Genomic DNA, 21,540 nt, shown 5'->3' on the forward strand with positions numbered 1-21,540 from the left:
TTTCCAAGTTGCAACACATCTTCAAATTTCTTGTTGCAATATTATTTGTTTGAAACTGTTCAAAATGCTTCCAGTAGTGTGTTTCTGTCTCTCTGCCTTTCACTTATCTTCATTTGATGGTCACATTATTAGTAAAACAAAAAATTATTCCTTCACAGAATGTGAGCATTGCTGGTGTGGCCAGCATTTGTCACCCATTGCTAATTACCTTTAAGAAGGAATTGCTGGAAGTCTGTCTTGAGGTTAAGGAGTTATCTACGAATGATAGTTGGGTTTTCCTGTTGCAATTTGACATGCTTGGAACCTCTTCATTCCCTAGCTGCTTTAGAGTTCTCCATCGTCTTTTATTCACCATCTGTAATGGAAAGTACTGGGATTAACTATTAAATTTCTCGATAAGCATCTTTCTGTGTTCATTGTCTAATCCATGACTGCAACAAGATGAGGAAGATCTCAAGAATAATGTTTTATAATCCAGATTGAAAGAAACTGGAGTTAAATTAGATAGACCCTGAAAACATGATATAAAGATCATGATGTGTGATTAAATCTTGATTGATTGTAATGCAAGCAACATGCCAAATTAATACTGCTTGTTCATTTCCACAATCTCAACAACAAACCAGAAGCAAAAAAGAAAGACTTGCATTTATATCATTCTTTTCACAACCACTAGATATCTTTAAGCACTTTACAAACAGTGAAGTACCTTTGAAGTGCACTCACTATTGTTAATTAAAAAAAAGCTGAATTTCACATAGCAACCTCCCACAGAAAAAAATTGAAGGGGCCAGATAATCTCTTTTTGTGATGTTGATTGAGGGGAGGCTTTGACGTGTACTGGAACTGAAAATATCAAAGATTGCATTATCTTCGTACTCTAATATTCTGTCAAATGTGTCATCTTCCCATCGTCCCACACTCACATCTCATTACAAACTGCTGATAATATAAACCTCTCTTATTTTCTGCACCACAGCTTTACTCCAGTGTTTTTTCCTCTCAGATGTACTTATTCATACACAATCTAACTAGGCAGAGGTGGAACCTCCAGTTACAAATACTGTATATATCTTCATGATAGATTTCACGAGGAATCTGCATTGTACACAAATGGGCCACAACCAAGGTAAAACTCAAATATAGTGCAAGTGCTAGAGGGTGAGTTTGCACTTGGTTTACTGCTGGGATCTAGATGAGTGGTTTGATGGGCCAACCTATGGAAGAACACTGATATGTATGGACAACAAAATGATTGATACATTGACTGCAGGATGTCTAGCAAGTTTTCTAATGTTCAAATGTTTAGAGGAGTCCAGCACCAATTGGACAAAGTGCTTAATTTTGAACTTGGAGCACTTCCCAGCATGGAAATCATAGCCAGCTATGACCCAGCATCTGATGGTCAATATCACAGTTTTCATTGCAATAGAAGCACTTGCACAAGGGAAATGCAGACTGTGTCATGCAAGATCAGCTTGATATCATCATGGTAATGGATTAAAGGCACTTTTCCAAGTTATACATATGACTCCTTGGAGGATGGGCGTTTTGTTCCATCTCAAGATGTCAGACTTCAGTCTCCCAATGAAAAAAAGTCATGTTGGACTCAAAACATTAACTCTGTTTCTCCCTCCTCAAATGCTGTGGATCTACTGATTTTTGTTTTTATTTCAATTGCCAGTCAGTCAGTCAGCCAGCCTACTTGCTGCCACTAATGTTTGTAAGCATAATCCAATGTGAGAATTCTAGGCCTTAGGCTGTATGTGATCATCGTCCAAAGCCAGTGGATTTGTGTTGTGTAGGGGCACTGGAACAGACAGACAGCCTTGCAAGGTAGCCCCATAGGAATGTATAGGGTAATTAGCAATATGCCGTGATTTAGGTAAGCATTTTTTTTAGATTACTTACAGTGTGGAAACAGGCCCTTTGGCCCAACAAGTCCACACCGACCCTCCAAAGAGCAACCCACTCAGACCCATTCCCCTACATTTACCCCTTCACCTAACATACAGGCAATTTAGTATGGCCAATTCACCTAACCTGCACATTTTTGGGTTGTGGGAGGAAACCCACGCAGACATTGGGAGAATGTGCAAACTCCACACAATTGATTGCCTGAGGTGGGAATTGAACCCGGGTCTCTGGAACTGTGAGGCAACAGTGCTAACCATTGTGCCACCGTGCCACACACTAATGATGAGGTAGCCTATAGTTTGTGCAGCAGGCAGCCATAAATTCTGATATCTTGTTGGTCAAGTATTTCAATGCTCCATCAGAACAACTGGACAGTAGAAGCATTGTGTCAGTGCCACAATGGTGTGTACTATTTTATTTCATGTGTTAGCATTGTTTTCATTGTATGTATTCTGCCCATGAATCCATGTGTTGTGCAGTAGAGACACCAAGCATGTCATTAGTTGTTGGCTCTCATTGCCTGTTAGAGTCCTGTGGTTTGTCATATTAGCTGAAATTCAGTTGGCACATTAGACATTAACATGTACTTACATGTATGAATTACTGCTTATTATCATACACCAACTGGAGTGCAATCTATTTCAGATCCAGTAAAGTGCACAGTTGTCATTTGGTATTTACAGAAAATGCGCATGCAGTCAATGGCACTCTGCGCCATATCGAAGGTCACAATCCTGGTGAAGCACTGTGTTTGTTCTGCCTGCATGTCCCTGACAAAGGATTTAAGAAAATCTCGATAACTTTCTTTGAATAAGGAACCACAGAAATCTCTGTTAAGCAATGGTCCACAATCTATAAGATGCTACAAATATCTGCAGCTCATTCTTGGGTGCAAAAACATTTATTGCTTTAATCATCTTCACAGTTACTGTTAAGTTGACCTTTGCCATGGTCTGGAAATGAAGAGACCCAAAAGAAGCTCTATCACCTGCCTCATAATCTACCTGCACCCCTATTGGCACCCAAGGTGTCTGTGGCGGGTCCTTGTTTAGATCCAGTAACGCAATCTGGACAGCACAACATCGATATATCCCAGCAGCTGAGGGAGGATCTTACACCTGGATCCCCAGAGGACTGTTGAGGACCAGACCCTTGCTGAGCCTCACGCTGATGTTAAGCCTCTGGTTGTGGCAACAACAAAGTGATTGGAACATGCAGCAGGAGCAAATATAGTGTAATTCTGAATAGGGTAAGGTGGAGTCCATACACACCACAAGATCTGTCATGAATCAAGTTATTTGAGTGCATGACTTCATCCATTGGAAAGAATGGAAACTGGCATAGAGAACCTGATCGAGCCCCACACCTTCAGAGGACTTCTGTCATGGTGACCCAAGACAACAGCACATGAAACGGAGTGGAATGCATTTATTTCACTTGGTGATGTCAGGATAGCACCTAGACATGATAGAAGGAAAAGTAATTTTTAAAACATTATGATCACATACATAGCACAGGTTAATACTCTTTATGGTTTGCACTTGCAAATATGTGCACAGTAAAAATTATTTTTCTGTGATTGTTCACGATTACTGAGTTTCATTGTGGCCTATCATGGTATCATATGTAACAGCCATAGCATGCATCATGTTTCTCAAATTGTGATAGCTGAAGAGGAAACAAGGACACAGACAGTAATCCAGGATTGCATTTTTGTGCATTCTTTGTTAAAAGCTCTATGGAACATGGTTTTAAGTTCAAAAGGCAGCTATCATCCTGCACCCATGCAAGAGAGATGATATTGGCCCATTTAACTTTCAGCATTATAAATGTCACAACTGTTGAATGATTGTCACGTACCCCAAAGAAATCCTTTGTTGTGTGTGCGAGAGAGAGAAAGACAAAACATATAGCTCTGTTCCCCATAAATAATTAGGCGGTGGAGGAAGCAGTTTTCAAAGCATATCAGGAAGGGAAGATGGCAGGGCTGGATCTATATCCCATGAAGATAATAGCAATGGTAATACAGATGGATTATTGTCATACAAACATTGTATTGATCAAGATGTTCTTGGCATCCATTACATGGCTCTCCATGATCCTCAAATACCTGAAAGACCAGTTTGGATTCATGGGCTCTTCCTTGTGCTCCAAGAAATCCTGCCCATCCAAGAAGGACTGATTTCCTTTTGCTCTTCCTCTTGCAACATCTGGATGCAGAGCCAGGTGTTCTACTATTTGTGACACGTTCTGGATGCATAATAAAGAGTCTCTCCAGTCTTGTCAAGATACAAGGTATGTTCAGAGAAGGCCAGTGTATGCTCCATTATGGCTCTAGTATACAATGAGCTGGATTGTAGCCCTCCTCTGCCTCATTCTGGGGTGCCACACTGGCGTTATCGGTCAGGTATGCAATGAATGATCCTAGTTGCTGATAATTGGTTCAGCAATATGAGCTGGGACTTCAACATGAATTGTCCAAGATGTATTTTTTCCTTATTCATTCACAGGATGAAAGCATTGCTGGCTAGGCTAGCATTTATTGTCCATCCCTAATTGCTCAAAGAACAGTTCAGAGTCAACGTGTGAAGTTATTTGTAGGTCAGACCAGGTAAGGATGGCAGTTTTCTTCTTCAAATTAGTGAACCAAAAAGGATTTTCTGATAATTGCTTCACAGTTATCGTTAGATTTTTAATTCCAGATTTTATTGAATCTGCCACAGCGGGATTCGAACCTAGGTCTCCAGAACATTACCTGGGTCTCTGGATTAATAGTTCACCGATAATATCACGAGGGTATTGCCTCATATGCATCATGGCAGCTCCCTGGGAACAAGTACTGGCTTGTATTATTCTTCTGTGGTTGCAAACCAGTGTACGTTCAAGAAGATAACATTTTACAATTTGCAAATGCATTTGGCTGTTTCCTGGGAGTTTCTGTGCTAACTTAAATCTAAGTGATCACATATTTGCTTTCAAGGCCATCCATATTGACATCAAGCTGATCTTGCAGCTTTTTCAACGGCAGTGAAGTTTATGAAATTATGAGCAAAACAAATTAGGGCATCAATTGCCCCCTCTTTGCACCTCTTTGAGATGCCAAATAGATCATCTGTCACTCGCTGAAAGCCACTATTGGTGTAGAAATTGAGCAATGCTGTAACCTTTATACTGAAACCAAATGTGCATTTTCACCAAATCACAGACAATGCTGCATATTACATTCAAAACCTGATCCAGTACCTTCCACTTTTTCATTCACACACTTGCTTCCATCACCTTTGACTGAGTAAACATAAGCTTTTCTCTCTTCACTATTACTCTTCAACCTCTGTTCATTATCCTGAAGCCCATCACCATTTTCCTACAGATACTATCTCAATGGGCATTCTGATCCTGAACCCCCCGCCTTTTATTCTCCTCCTTACTCTTAACCCACCTCATGAGATTTTCTAGTATCCAACCATGGGTCTTGACCTGTCCCAATATTAAACACACCTTTCCCTTTGACTGTAGCTATCCCCAAAACCCTCAATTTGATTCATAGGACCCCCACCATTGATTTCACTGACTTCACCCTTCAGGCCCTTCCTTTAACATTAAATCTCCAATTGATTCACCCAACCCCAACCCATTCTGGACTACAATACACAGGAAGCTTGGTCTTTTCATCCACAAGACCTGAATATCACCAGGGTGGCACAGTGGTTAGCACTGCTGCCTCACAGCATCAGAATCCCAGGTTCAATTCCAGCCTCGGGTGACTGTCTGTGTAGAGTTTACACATTCTCCCAGTGTCTGCGTGGGTTTCCTCCTGGTGCCCTGGTTTCCTCCCACAGTCCAAAGATATGCAGGTCAGGTGAATTGGCCATGCTAAATTGCCCATAGTGTTAGCTGCATTAATTAGTGGGAAATGGGTCAGGGTAGGTTGCTCTTCGGAGGGTCGGTGTGGACTTGTTGGCCCAAAGGGCCTGTTTCCATGCTGTATGGAATCTAATCTAATCTTTACACCCTCCCTTCCCTCTACTACGTCTCCCTGTATTCAAGCACCCACCTTTTAATATTCACCGTCTTAGGCCATAGAGTTCAATATGGAAACTTGCTTCCCTTAGTTAAAACTATACAGATCCAATTGGTGGACTCTATCTTTAAATGATCATGAATTAGGTGTGGTGATATTTTTTAGCACTGTTAACTTTATTCTGAAGGTAAGATTTTATTGAAAACTGTTTCAATTTAATCAGTATTCATTGCATGAGAATGTAATACAAGAGCTTTCCAAAGGCCCAGAGTAAACGTTGACATGCTGCAAACACACTGCTGACTCAATTGCTGCAACCCAACCCACCATTGAGAAATCGAAATTTCACAATCTGAGAATTATATCATCCGGCACACCACATTTTCCACTCTTGCGGACTCCGTGAAATTCCATTTCTTATGTTTTAGTATCAAGGGCTAAGAAAAAACTGTTTTACATAGACCACGTTCACCATATGGCACAAGCCAATATAAAACGCGTGGATCCAGCATGAGGCTAACTAATAAACATTATCACAAACTCCAAACAAATGTCTTGAATCCATGGATATTAAAATATATGCATTTGTCTCCTTCAATACATCACCCTTTTCACCACTTGCATCCAGCACCATCCCACTTTTAGATTTTTTTGACTTAAAGATTCACAAATTTCATAGTAAATGTTGATGTAATCAGCAAACTTATAGGTTTCTTGTCAACATGTTTCACATTTTTAGAGCTAAACTGAGCTGTTTGTTCCTCATGTTTCCATTTTGTCAAAGCATGCAGAGGTTGCATGATTATAATGTTTTTAATCACATTTGCTCTGATTAGACCTATAGAAAATGAACAAATTACTGGCTACCTCCGCTGTAAGTAATAAAAATAGCTGGAAGGAATTTTCTTTTTGTTTGACAGACTATGGCTTCTCATCTATGCACCACTGACTGACTTGTCTCCTCTGTGAAACCAGCTATTTCCTGATTTTCTATGGTAGGGCATAATTGATAGTTTAGGTAACATTTAATTCATTACACAAGAGAATCTCTTTCTGTCAGTGAGTTCAGCTTATATGAGAATTAGAATACTGCAATTATCTAAGCACTACCCTCAAATAGAATATGTAGCTAACAAGGTGGTCATTCTCAGTTGAACAAAGATTGACACCCACTTCTTCAAAACTAACAAATGCTATAGATGAGGAAAGTACTTTGTCACAAAAGATGTCAGAATTATTTTTAATGAGCAATTAAATAATTGCTATTTCTTCATGCATTTTTTTCAAAAGAGAATTGCTTCCTGACCTGTGGCCATTTTGTCCTTTATTATAGATCCCAGAATATTTTTTCCATTAGATCTCCCATACACTTTTCCATAGATAAGATTTTGCAAATGTATTTCAGTTTAAAGGATTGATATGATATGCTATATAGTCTGTAATCTTTTTACATATTGTCATCAGTTAATTTTTTTATTGGCCCTTAACCTGTATGAATGAATATAATGGAATAAAGGAATAATTAGTCTCAGAATGGTGCAGAAAAAAAAAACTATCGGCTGCAACTGACATACAGTTTAATTTTACAAACTGCAAAAGAAGCACATTTGCTGAGAAATTCCAAAAGTCTTGGCTGAGCAGAAATGTGCTTGCGTTGTCAAACAGAACATTGACCCATCACTTTGATGCACATTGATCATGACAATCTTTCTTTTCTCCCTCAGGCCATGGAAGTGCACATACAGAACCTTGGACAAATGCCATCTCAGTTGCTTATTGAGCCACATCCACCTCGAAGCTCTGCCATGCACCTGGTGAGAAATAATGTGTTTGAAATCTGCTTTATGTGAACTTCACCTGGTGTAAAAACAAAATGCCAGGATGCAGATGAGGAAGGCACAATGCCACAAGTGGAGAAAAAAACAGAATAATTATATGTGGTTTTTGTTACGAATTCATTTTTGCAAATAAGACTATCATAAATTTAATCAACTCTCCCCGTATTATGAACAGGACTGAAATCTTCATAGGCTTGGATATCTTAAGCAAATAAAACTGGATGAAATGTTATATATTGGGAGTTGAAGTGTCACTGAACAAGAGTGCATATTTGTAATTCAGTTTGGAAATTCAGTGCATTACAAATCATTTTCTATTTATTCCTTTTAACTAAATACTCTCAAGCCTGCATTTTACTTTGTTAGCATAAGCTGCCACTGAACTAAGCATTTCTTTTCCCATGGCTTTGCTGCCTCAGCAAGAAAGAGTGAGTTATCACCAGGTTTGATTGAGAACGGTAACTAGTTAGTGCAAGATTGAAACTGATGATCCAATCTGTGACAATGGATGACAGGGAGGGGGAAGTACTATTGGTTTGGGAATTACTGAGACATACAGTGATGAAAACACTGTGTGGAGGATGCTGATCACATGCATGAGAATGACAGGAAAATAATAGTGAAATCAATTGCTGCAGGAAGATGGCCAAGACAAGAAAAATAATCAGGGCCGAGCAACTTATCTCCCCAATTTTACTAACTACATTTTGAAATTGTTCCTGAAGCCAGTGAGATCCTTCTTTAAAGAAATGATAAGGCTCATAATGCCATCTAGTTCTGACAGCAGTGTTAACATAAACCCTGAGCCTGGGAGCCACAGTACTTTCTTGCCAGAAGAAAACCATCAGAAAGTGAATCTAAGGTCAGAAGAAGTCCAGAAATATATTTTTTTGAAAAATGGCATTTGTTTCCTTGTGAGTTAATAAGAAATGAATGCTTCCTCCAAGCCCCACAAAGAAACATAGGATCTTTCTGCATTGGGGTTCCATGGCACTCGCCTGACTGTGATTGCCATCAGAACCCCCTCTGGAGACTAGTTATGGGAGTCCGTTTTATTCCTGATAACCACCCAACTTCAGCTATTAAGTGGCCATTTCCTCCCTCTTTCCAGACCTTGTTTGGAAGTTGACAGATATTATGTTTTAAAATGGGCTCTGTCTCCATGCCATTGTTACTGGATGGGTGGATTCATCACTAAAGCCATGTTCTGACCTGGGACTGATAGTCAACTGTTGACTGTATATATTGACATATTAACTTTCACTTGGAGAAACTAAGTCAAGAATGTGGTCTGTGGCATGAGGAACAATTATATTATAATCGCATCAAAAGTTTACTTAACAGAAATTAGATTTTCTAAATAGTTTAACATCCCCATCCTTAAAAAAACAGGACATCATCTGACTTCCCATAAGGTGATGGTTGGAACATGGTGGGAAGTCTTTTAGTTTGTGTACACATACCAAATCCAGAAATGTGCAAGTAGTTACTGCTGTCCTCTGCTTGTCCTCACAAGCTTCTAAAAAACAACAGTTACATAGGTTTGCCAGTTAGTAGTGATGATTCAAAAACAGAGTTGTCATGCTGCAGAAACAAGACTACTTACGGAGTAACTCCCCTCAAGATTATTTTGGTCCCCTCCTTTTTCCATAGAACTGGAAAAAGTTAACTGTAATTTTTCATTGCTGTGATGATGTTGCAATTGCCATTTAAAGATTACTAAAGCAAAAACTGAATCTATGTCAGCCTTTATCTCAGTGCTAAAATTATCTTACACCTAACGTACTTAACATGACAATAGTTGGGATAGTACCCAATAGAAAATTAAAGTCTGGAGAAACATTAGAGATAAGAGGAGCAATATTTGTGAAGTATAAGGAGAGAAAAGAATCAGGAATAGTAAAAATATATTTTAAAAAGTCTTGAATTTCTGAAGCAGTTTCTAGTAATCACACTCTATTCAATGTGATAATTACAGTTTAGCATTACGGGATCTATTCATGTGTGGTGATGATGGTCAGGCCAGCATTTATTGCCCATTTGTTGATGCCCAGAGGGCTGATGAGAGTGAGCCACATTGCTGTGTTGTGGATCTGAAGCCCATATAGGACAGACCAGATAGGACAGCAAATTTCCTTCGCTACAAGACACTATTGAACCTGTAGGGTAAATCTATGAGATGCATTCTGGTGTGTGCACCTAAGACTTTTACCTATAACTCTACCAAAATTTAGGAGAAAATGCAGGCCTCTGCCATAGGAATCCAGACCTCTGTGATGCCAATTACCTTGTTTGGTGTAGGCAGAGATTCTGCTCCAATAGACCATTCCAGAATTCCTACGTAGAGGAAGGTACGTGTACATCTTGGCTTAACATGGAGCCCTTCCAGCATGCGCATATTGAAGTTACTTTATGATGAGAGTGAACTGGAAAATGGCAGTTTTTTTTTAACTGCATGGTATTCCACTGAGTTACCAATTCAAATTATATGTTTTATTCATGGGATTTGAACAGAAAATGCCAATTGCAACATTTAAAATTTGCTGAAAATAATAACGTGTTGGTTCTTAATTCTTTACTGGGTATCAAACTCTTTAGAACTTCACAGCAAATGATTTACTGAAAATATTCTCAGTCATGTTTGCCAGATGTCCTTTCTGCTGTATTTTAGTTTGTTATTCAGTGGTAAAATGAACAGATATATCTTTTTTGCTGAACATTTCCTGTACATGAAACCCTTTCTTTACACCTGATAATTCCCGCTCCACATGAACCTCTTGTTGCCTATCCCATTGTTCAGTTCACTGGTCAAGTTCTAGATTTCCTAGATATAGGTGCTGTTTGTTTTTTCATAATAGCATAAATTCCTAACTTATGTTAAAACTTTGCCTACTGTATTTTCCCTGTTTTTCCAGACCTCCACATTAATTGTGTTTTCCCTTCTACCTCTTCTGTTTTCTCCTCTTTGTTTCTACTCAACAGTGTTTCCTTCCACAGAGCCCACTCATGTTTAAGGATCAGATGCAGCAAGATGTTATAATGGTGCTAAAATTTCCATCCAATTCCCCTGTTACCCATGTGGCAGCCAACACACTGCCTCATCTAAGCACCCCTGCTGTGGTCACTGTGACTTGCAGCAGACTGTTTGCAGTGAATAGGTGGCATAACACTGTAGGTAAGTGAAAACACTACCTTTGAATCTTTTTCATCTTAATAACCTGAAATTTTGTGAATATGTGGTTATTCTATTTCTGCTGTTTAATAATGTGTAAAAACAAAGGCAGTAGATTGTTGGAGGTTCTACATGCAAGTGAAATACATCTTTTCACAGAGGATGGAATATAAGTTGCTGAAATTAAATACTGAAATTAAATCTTTCCACATTACCAGTGCCTCTAAATTTTTATATATGAATCTACTGTTGTTAAAAGTACTTGATGTATATCTGACAATAGAATTCTTTGTTAAAATTGTAATGGCATATCTCCCTTTTTTCTAGACTGCTATCTGTTTTCTAAATTACAAAACTGAAACAAGAATTTCAATGGAAAGCGAAGGGAAAGCGCAGTAATATTAGATTTGAGAGCACTTTGTCAACTATCATGCATTAAAATGGACTGCAGGCCATTGCACCAATATCTTTGCTGGAAACCTTTGGAGTGGCAGTATTAAATGTATACTGTATTACACCTCTACCTTCATTTAATTTTCTGGTGGCCTTAAATTTAAATTATTACAATTTTTATGACAGCCTGGTTTATTATAATTAACTTCTAAATATTTGTGAAACAGTGATATGAGTAATATCAATGAACTTAACCACTCTTCAGATAAACATTTTCCAGGTCATGAAAACCTGCAAAAGAGTGTAGTTTATGTTTTTATTTATTGATACTAGCTACTAGAGCAAATATTGAAGTACACCATTTTTCTAATTTCTAAACTAAGGTGTTTTTTTAAATAAATGAAGATAGTGAAATAAATAGTTTGAATATATTAGTTTGAAAACTGCTCTTTTTGGAGTTAGACACTCCAAATATACTATTTATTTTAATTGGCTACAGATCTTTTTAGTCTTTTCAATGAATAGTATCTTCTTGTAAAATATATGTTGTTGAAAGGCAGCTAGTTTACCACTTAATGTTAGGACAGTTTATTCTTGGGAACTTTGCAAGTTGTAATGCGACTTTTCTGTTAGTCTATGTTTCAGAGTAATTACCTTTTAGAAATGTTTAATATGTTTTTTAATTAATGATGTTGTAAGAAATTTATGAATGATCCAATGTCTAGGTGACATCCCCAGTGCTTGGGAGCCTCCTGTGAAGCCATTTTTCGCACAGGATTCCCATTTCCTGGCTTGTCTTAGCGTCTCTTGCCCGTAGGTGTTCAAAGTTTGAGAGAAGATTTGTAGCTCGGGTGCTCGTTGTTGTGATTCTGTTCGCCGTGTCTAGGTGACATCCTCAGTGCTTGGGAGCCTCCTGTGGAACAGAACCACAACAACGAGCACCCGAGCTATAAATCTTCTCACAAATATTGAATGAATGATCCAAATCTATTCATGTTGAAAATATTTGTATACTTGGTAAGCAAGTTAAAGGAACATTAATAATATGCATCTAAAAGTTTTTGATTTTTAGTAAGAAATATATCTCATAAGTTTGCTTTGTATATTATGTAGTGAGTAGTTTTACAGCTTTTCCCAATTGCTAGGTATTGCTACTTTTCTATAAATAATGGTTTATGGAGAAATTGTTTAGTATAACATTATTTTAAGGAGTGTAGTAAGCAATGAAATTTGTAAAAAATTCTCAACATCTTTTCTACCTTGGCCTTTTTCAAATGTTCTTCTCTCCCCTCTCTTTTAGTAGCTCCACAGATACCCTTTGAAGACATGATCACTTTTCATGTGTAGGCCTAAACATTACTGCACAACATAACCTGAATCAGTCCAATCTTTATCCAAAAAACAAGCATGCAAACAAAGTTAGGTGCTGATCAGAGGGAGAGTTTTGGCTCAATATTGTACACCAGAGCCCAGGATAAGTGAGGAAGGTTTTAGTAATGCTTTTTATCCAATGAGCATAATGATACAATTCAGTGCTGATGAGGCACCATGAGGTAGACTTGAAAGACTTGAACTGTGCTATCTGGAAGCTAATTTGGTGGGTCAGCTTTTAATTTCATTAGTTGATTTCAAAGAATGAAAGACTGACATGTGATCCAATGGCCAAATAACAAGCAGGTACGGAAGATGAAAATCCATCATGTACCTGGAACCTAATCATTTAGATATGGCTGTCACATTGTAAAAGGGTGGTACAATTTTATCTTTCTTTAAATGTCTATGGGCTATTTGAGGGACTTATTAGATTAGACTTAGATTAGACTTAGATTAGACTTACAGTGTGGAAACAGGCCCTTCGGCCCAACAAGTCCACACCGACCCGCCGAAGCGCAACCCACCCATACCCCTACATTTACCCCTTACCTAACACTACGGGCAATTTAGCTTGGCCAATTCACCTGCCCCGCACATCTTTGTGACTGTGGGAGGAAACCGGAGCACCCGGAGGAAACCCACGCAGACACGGGGAGAACGTGCAAACTCCACACAGTCAGTCGCCTGAGTCGGGAATTGAACCCGGGTCTACAGGCGCTGTGAGGTAGCAGTGCTAACCACTGTGCCACCGTGCCGCCCACTAAGATCCACTGAGAACTGTTGAACTGTATGAGCTAACTTTGTGTTCTCGGCTACAAAAAACACACATTTAGTTGAAATACATATTCCATGAATTCATTCAGTAAATCTAGCAACAACAACTAGCATTTATGTAGTAGTCCTAAAGTAGTTAAATATCACAGCACACTTAATAGTGGTATAATACAAAGTAATGTACACCAAAACTAAGTAGACAGCATGACCTGAAAAGGTTGTATGTTCTAAGATCATTAATTAATTATGTTATTTGTGACACTTCTCATTATTTTTCTGCAGGTCTTAGGGGAGCTCCAGGATACTCCCTGGAACAGGCCCATCATCTGCCGATTGAAATGGATCCATTGATCGGTAACTACTTTTTGCTGGCTATTGTTTTCTCATTTGAGAGTGAGAAGTCTAAAATTCTAGAAAGTAGGCCATGCAGCACACTGAACTTGATCACCTTTCAGTATGATCATGGCACATCATTCACTTAATGTCTTTTTCCTCACACTACTATCATATCTCTTTATGTCATTGGCACATCAAAATTCCAAAGATTCACTGAATAAGAACATTTCTCTTTATCTCAGTCCTAACTGGCTTTCCCTCATTTTAAAATTGCATCCTTTGGTTCTAGACTCCCCAGTTGAGTGAATCATAGAATCCCTACAGTATGGAAGCAGACCATTCAGCCAAAGTCACACCAACCCCCCGAAGAGCACCTCACCCAGTCCTAGCCCCCTAGCCTATCCTGTAACCTTAAATTTACCATGGATAATTCACCTTGCAAGCACATCCCAAGACAGTATGGGCAATTTAGCATGGCCAATCCACTTAACCTAAAGGTCTTAGGACTGTGGGAGGAACCTGGAGCATCCAGCTGAAACCCACACAGACACCGGGATAATATACAAACTCCACACAGTCGCCCAAGGGTGGAATTGAACCCTGATGCCTGCACTGTTAGGCAGTAATACTAACCTCCGAGCCACCATACCAACCTGTGGGAAACATCTTAACAACAATATACTGAAAGGAATAGATAAGATTGATGCAGGTTTTGATCAGATATATCATTCTTCAAAAGTGTAGAGAACACAGGCTCAAAATTCCCGATACCTTTTCTGGCAACTTCAACATATTATGTATGTCAGGACGTTAGCAGGATCTTAGGCAAAAGTAAGGACTGCAGATGCTGGAAATTAGAGTCTAGATTAGAGTGGTGCTGGAAAAGTACAGCAAGTCAGGCAGCATCCAAGGAGCAGGAAAATCGACGTTTCGGGCAAACACCCTTCATTAGGAACTTGCTTATAATCTCCAGTGATCAGAATAATGAAAGATAACAGAAGGGCAAAATTTCTCTGAATGCTTTAGTTAGAAACCTGCAGATATTCAAAACAAAATTGGTTACATTGTATAAACAAAGAACAAAGAAAATTTTCAGCCCAGGAACAGGCCCTTCGGCCCTCCAAGCCTGAGCCGATCCAATTCCACTGTCTAAACCTGTTGCCCAATTCCTAAGCATCTGTATCCCTCTGCTCCCCACTTACTCATGTATCTGTCCAGACGCATCTTAAATTAATCTACCGTGCCTGCCTCGACTACCTCTGCTAGCAACGCGTTCCAGGCATCTACCACCCTCTGTGTAAAGTACTTGCCACATGTATCTCCCTTAAACTTTTCACCCCTCATCTTGAAAGCATGACCTTTCATTATTGAATCCTTCACTCTGGGAAAAAGCTTATCTCTATCTACCCTGTCTATACCCTTCATGATTTTGTAGATCTCAATCAGGTCCCCCCTCAATCTCCTTTTTACTAATGAAAACAAACCTAACCTACTCAACCTCTTTTCATAGCTAGCACTTTCCACACCAGGCAACATCCTTGTCAACCTTCTCTGCGCACTGTCCAATGTGTCCACATCTTTTTAGTAATGTGGAAACCAGAACTGTACACAGTATTCCAAATGCGGCCAAACCAACGTCATGTATAATTTTAACATGATCTGTCAGCTCTTATACGCAATATCCAATCCGCTGAAGGCAAGCATACCATATGCCGCCTTGACCATTCTATCCACCTGTGCAGCAACCTCCAGGGTGCAATGGACCTGAACTCCCAGATCTCTCTGCTCATCGATTTTTCCCAAGGCTCTTCCATTTACTGTATAATTCACTCTAGAATTAGACTTCCCAAAATGCATCATCTCACATTTGCCTGGATTGAGCTCCATCTGCCACTTCTCCACCCAACTTTCCAGTCTATCTATATTCTCCTGTATTCCTTGACAGTCCCCTATGCTTTCTGCTACTCCACCAATCTTCGTGTCATCTGTAAACTTGCTGATCATACCAACAGTGTCCTCTTCCAGATCATTTATGTATATCACAAACAACAGTGGCCCTAACACTGATCCCTGTGGAACACCACTGGTCACCGTTCTCCATTTCGAAAAACGTCCTTCAACTACTACTCTCTCTCTCTTGTTGCTCAACCAGTTCACTATCCACATAGCTTAGAAAATCCTGCACACCATGTGACTTCACTTTGTCTATTAGTTCACCATGGGGAACCTTGTCAAACACCTTATTAAAGTTCATGTGTTTTGTCATTTACAGCCCTTCCTTCGTCTATCAATTTGGTCACTTCCTCAAAGAACTCTATAAAGTTGGTAAGGCACAATCTCCCCTACACAAAACCATGTTACCTATCACTGATAAGCCCATTCGTTTCCAACTATAAATAGATTTTATCCCTCAGTACCTTCTCCAGCAACTTTCCCACCACTGACATCAGGCTCGCTAGTCTGTAGTTACCCAGAATATCCCTACTACCCTTATTGTACAGGGGGACAACATGAGCAACCCTCCAGTCCTCCAGAACCTCACCTGTGTTTAAGGATGCTACAAAGATATCTGTCAGGGTCCTAGCCATTTCCTCTCTCGCCTCCGTCAGCAACCTGAGATAGATCCCATCTGGTCTTGGGGATTTGTCCACCTTAATAACCTCTAGCCTAGGAGAAAGTGAGGTCTGCAGATGCTGGAGATCAGAGCTGAAAATGTGTTGCTGGAAAAGTGCAGCAGGTCAGGCACCATCCAAGGAACAGGAAATTCAATGTTTCGGACATAAGCCCGAAACGTCGAATCTCCTGTTCCTTGGATGCTGCCTGACCTTCTAAGCTTTTCCAGCAACACATTTTCAGCTCTAACCTCTAGCCTACCCAATACATCTTCTCTACTTATGTCAACGTGATCCAGAGTAATCCAACCTCTATCTCTAATCTCAATATTCATCATGCCCCTCTCCTCAGTGAACACTGATGCAAAGTAATCATTCAGAATCTCACCCATTCTTGACACACATGCTTCCTTTATTATCCTTTAGCGGACCAATCGTCTCTCAAGTTACCCGCTTGCTTCTTATATAAGAGTAAAAGGCTTTGGGATTCTCTTTAATTCTGCTCGCTAAAGCTATTTCATGACTCCTTTTAACCCGCTTGATTCATCGTTTAAGACTGGTCATACTCTTCCGATATTCTTCCATGGCCCGTTCTGTTCTTAGCTGCCTCGACCTTATGTACGCTTCCCTTTTCCTTTTGGCTAGTCGTACGATTTCTCCTGCCATCCATGGTTCACGAACCTTGCCTTTCCTATCCTTTGCTTTCGATGCGATATGCCTATCCTGCACTATCTTCAACCTATCTTTGAAAGCCTTCCACATATCAGTTATGGACTTCCCTTCAAATAGCTGTGTCCAATCCACATTTCCCAGCTTTTACTTAATTTTGATATAGTTGGCCTTGGCCCAGTTTAGTACTCTTCCCTTAGGACCATTCTCATCTTTGTCTACAAGTATTCTAAAACTTAGAGAATTGTGGTCACTATTCCCAAAGAAATCCCCCACTACAACTTCTGCCACCTGGCCTGACTCATTCCCCAGTACCAGGTCCAATATGGCCCCTTCCCTTGTCGGACTATTTACATACTGCTCTAGAAAACTCTTCTGGGCACTTCTTACAAATTCTTCCCCATCCAGACCTCTGACACTAAGTGTATCCCAGTCAATGTTGGGAAAATTAAAATCTCCCACCACCACCACCCTGTTGCCTCTACATCTTTCCATAATCTGTTTATCTATATGTTCTACCTCACGCTCACTGTTGGGAGGCCTGTAATACAGCCCCAGCATTGTAATTGCACCCTTCTGATTTCTCAGCTCCAACCATAATGCCTCACTACACAACCCCTCTGTAATGTCCTCCTTTAGCACAGCCATGATATTATCCCTGACCAGCAATACAACTCCACTGGCCTTTTACTTCCCTCCTTGTCCTGTCTGAAGCATCTATATTCTGGACCATTTAGTTGCCAATCATGCCCTTCCTTCAACCAAGTCTCTGTGATTGCAATGATGTCATACTCCCAGGCACCAATCCAAGCCCTATGTTCATTTGCCTTACCCACTGTACTTCCTGCATTAAAATATACGCACTTCAGGCCTCCAGTTCTTTCATGTTCATCTGCTCTCTGCCTACTCTTCCTCTTATTAATGCTATCTTCATGATTCTTACAGTCTCCAGTTTCCACCTCGCTGTCTATTTGTCTTCTCTTCTGGTTCCCAGGCCCCTGCCACATTAGTTTAAAATCTCCCCAACTCCCCCAAGGACATTAGTTCCAGTCCGGTTCAGATGTAGACCATCCAATTGTAATAGTCCATCTTCCCCAGAACCAGTCCCAATGTCCAACAAATTTGAACCCCTCCCTCCTACACCATCCCTCAAGCCACGTATTTATCCTGCCTTTTCTTTCATTTCTATGCTGGCTAGCACTTGGCGCTGGTAGTAATCCCGAGGTCACCACCTTTGAGATCCTCCTTTTTAACTTCTCTCCTAGCTCCCTGAATTCTGCTTTCAGGACCACATCTCACTTTTTACTTACATCGTTGGTGCCTAAATGTACCAAGACAACTGGTTGTTCACCCTCTCCTTTTAGAATGCTCTGCAGCCAATCGGTCATGTCCCTGACCCAACCACCTGGGAGGCAGCATACCATCCGGGAGTTCCGGTACAACAACATGGTACAAGAAATTACTGATAATAAAATCAACTTGTAAATCAACACCTAATATTTCATAAAAGTGTAATTTTGCTGTAACTTGAACTATGCACCCTTGGATCTTGTTACCATTTTGTAATGGTTGGTAGTAGCATAAGTCCTATAAATTATTATGTTTTATTTTATTATTTATCTAACCTGTAATGAAGCTGCAAATTTCACAACAGAGTGCCTTTGAGGCATGTGATCTGATTGATTTTAAATCAGGTGCACAAGCAACTTTTCAAGTTCCTGGATGAATGCAGCTGCAACAAATTTCAAGAAGTTCAACACCATCCCAATCAGAAAGTTGCTTTCTCACCTTACCAAGCATACGCTCTGATACTGATACACCATTGGTGCCATGTGTACAATTGATGAATTGCACTGGAGCAACTTGCCAAAATTTCTTCAGCATGTACAAGTCTAAGCTCTTCATGTTCAAGTTCATCAGCTCTAAATCAAATGAGACTTGGATCAACATTTCTTCATTGTCAGTGAATCATAACACTGAAACTTCATTTCTTTTCATATTGTGCAAGCACTTTCATCATATTGGCTGTAATGATTTTTAAAGAAGTCAGAACACTTGCATCCATTTTCTGAAAAAAAGAAAAGTTAAATCAAAAATGCACACACTTTGGTATACCTTAATGAGTCATGATATTGTTTCTATCACTGTAACACATATTTGTGTATTGGTTAAATAATGGTGGCAATTTTAATCCAACCCACCTAGTGGAATACTAAATGGATTGGATTGACTACCCATTTTATCCTGTAATCAATTTTATTTCCCACATGGAACGTAAAGTGATGAAGCAGGTGTAATGTGATCCCATTAATTTGCACTTTGTATTATTGATTAAAGTTATGCATATAATCTTAAAATTTTCAATCTCTGAGAAAACGACTATGTAGGAATGAAAGACCATGTAACAAAGTTAGCTAGAAACAACTCTCAAATGTTTCGTGAACTGTTGGATTTCTAAAATAAAGTCCTGTTCTGTATTATATTTCCTTCCAACGTTGTAATTCAGAAGATTTAGGTTTGGATCATAAAGGACACAAAGTACGGTATAACAGTTTTCAATATTCATAGAACACTTTTTGACTGGGAAAGAACAAAGCATGTTTTTCCAGTTTTGGGTAATTAAGTGGTGTAGCACTCAGGTGTGTTAGATTTTTGATTAAGAGATGAAATCATTTATAACATTATTGGACTTTAATTTTATCTATAATTTGCAGACAGTATACATATCCATCTGTTGTACTGTCTAACTGATTTTGATTCCACTGTTAGTAACAGAATGAAAATCCAAGGAGGTTCTAAAAAGTAATGAATCCACCTCACTAGATTGCCATCAGATAATAGTGACAGATATCCGACTTGCTGTTTGCTGACTAAGTCTTACCTATTAAATTACAAAAAAAAAGTTCCATTCTAAGTTTTAGCATAAAGATTGCTGACTCCAAGAACTCTATAGAGGCGGTTTATTACCCTTGATCATAGTCAAACTAAAGATCTGGAGATTTCTTAACATTGCACTGTTGCTGTGTCCATAATCCATAGTCGGTGGGTTTTATATTTTATTTGTGTCTTTGCTTCTGTCACTCCAAGGCCTTTCTCAGTAGAAAGAATGTTTTCTTTAGCTTCCAGAATGATTGTTCTACTCAGAGGTTACTAAATCAAACTGTCTTGTAGATATGGGCTACTACTATTACTTTATTTTCATTTGATGCATGGTGAAAAGTTTGGCCTTGCATGTCAAATTGTTTTTCTTCTGTCATGAGTATCACAGTTTACTGTTTTGGAAACCTCTTTGAAGGAGATTTTTAAAAAACCCTCAGTGGGAAATAAGTGCAAAATGAAAGACACAAAGGCAGCCTGATTTACTGAAGGAGCAAATGTTTGTAAACATTACAAATAAAAAGACTTCTTTTAGCCACAAGCTTGCAGCTCATATTTATAGTACTTTTGCCCAGATTAAACAGATAATTTAGGTAAAAGTTATTTGTTTACTGATGAGCATCTGACCAGAAGATATTGTACCTTTTTAAATTTGAGTTCAACATAAGCTTGAAGTTGTTTCTCTTTGTTTCTCTTCACAGCCAATAATGCTGGTGTGAACAAGAGGCAGATCACAGACCTTGTGGATCAGAGCATTCAGATTAATGCGCACTGCTTTGTTGTGACAGCAGATAATCGTTACATCCTGGTTTGTGGATTCTGGGATAAGAGTTTTCGAGTGTATTCAACAGAAACAGGTATTTGACAGTGCCAAGCGGCATTTAGAAATTCGCTGTCAAAATTAAAGGTTGTAGTTTAAAACTCAGAACAACCAATAGTATTAACTTCAGTGTAGTCATGTTTGTGATATACAGTTGACCCATCCATCTCTTCATTGTAAGAGGCAATGCATTCTAGAAACATTATGGATGAATATTCTAGACTGTTAGCTAGTTTCCTGACAAAAATAGCAAACCATCAGCTTTCTTTGCAATCAGGGAATACTAATCCAAGACTTGTATTATCCCAAAGGCATGTTATTCATATTTAAATTTTGACACCAAAATATGCTGATAATCTTAATGTTGCCATTTTCAAAGTTAGCTTTGGTCCCTTTTAGATTTCAACTAAAACAGTAATTTCTATGCAAGTTGCAAAAGGAAAGTCGCAAAAACTTGCACTGCAAGATAAAGCTAGTTTCAAAATATTAATTCTAGCAAGGACTATTAAGTAATAATTCTGATGAATTCTAACTGAAAAGTTAATTACGTTAACACAAGATGCCAACTGGTATTTTTGTTTTTTCAGCATATTCAGCCTTTTACCATTTATTTATACATTATTTGGTATAATGTAACCATTTCAATTTGACTTCCTATAGAGATCAGCATTTTACTCCATTTACTCTTTCTTCTGTGATCATATGTTTGCATTAATATGAGTTACTATAGGCTGAGA

General features: G+C 39.1%; 1 protein-coding gene across 2 annotated transcripts in view; it reads left to right on the forward strand.

Annotated features, from left to right (window-relative positions):
- The window catches only part of nbeaa (neurobeachin a), an 861,601-nt gene that overhangs the window by 826,734 nt on the left and 13,327 nt on the right, over positions 1 to 21,540 (forward strand). For both annotated transcript variants that reach the window (XM_060826144.1, XM_060826143.1), the window contains 4 exons: positions 7,663 to 7,752; positions 10,759 to 10,951; positions 13,772 to 13,843; positions 20,685 to 20,840. In XM_060826144.1, coding sequence (XP_060682127.1) covers positions 7,663 to 7,752; positions 10,759 to 10,951; positions 13,772 to 13,843; positions 20,685 to 20,840 — 511 coding nt within the window. The remainder of the gene's footprint in view (positions 1 to 7,662; positions 7,753 to 10,758; positions 10,952 to 13,771; positions 13,844 to 20,684; positions 20,841 to 21,540) is intronic.

The sequence above is a fragment of the Hemiscyllium ocellatum genome, chromosome 6 (assembly GCF_020745735.1).
Source record: "Hemiscyllium ocellatum isolate sHemOce1 chromosome 6, sHemOce1.pat.X.cur, whole genome shotgun sequence".
Lineage (NCBI taxonomy): Eukaryota > Metazoa > Chordata > Chondrichthyes > Orectolobiformes > Hemiscylliidae > Hemiscyllium > Hemiscyllium ocellatum.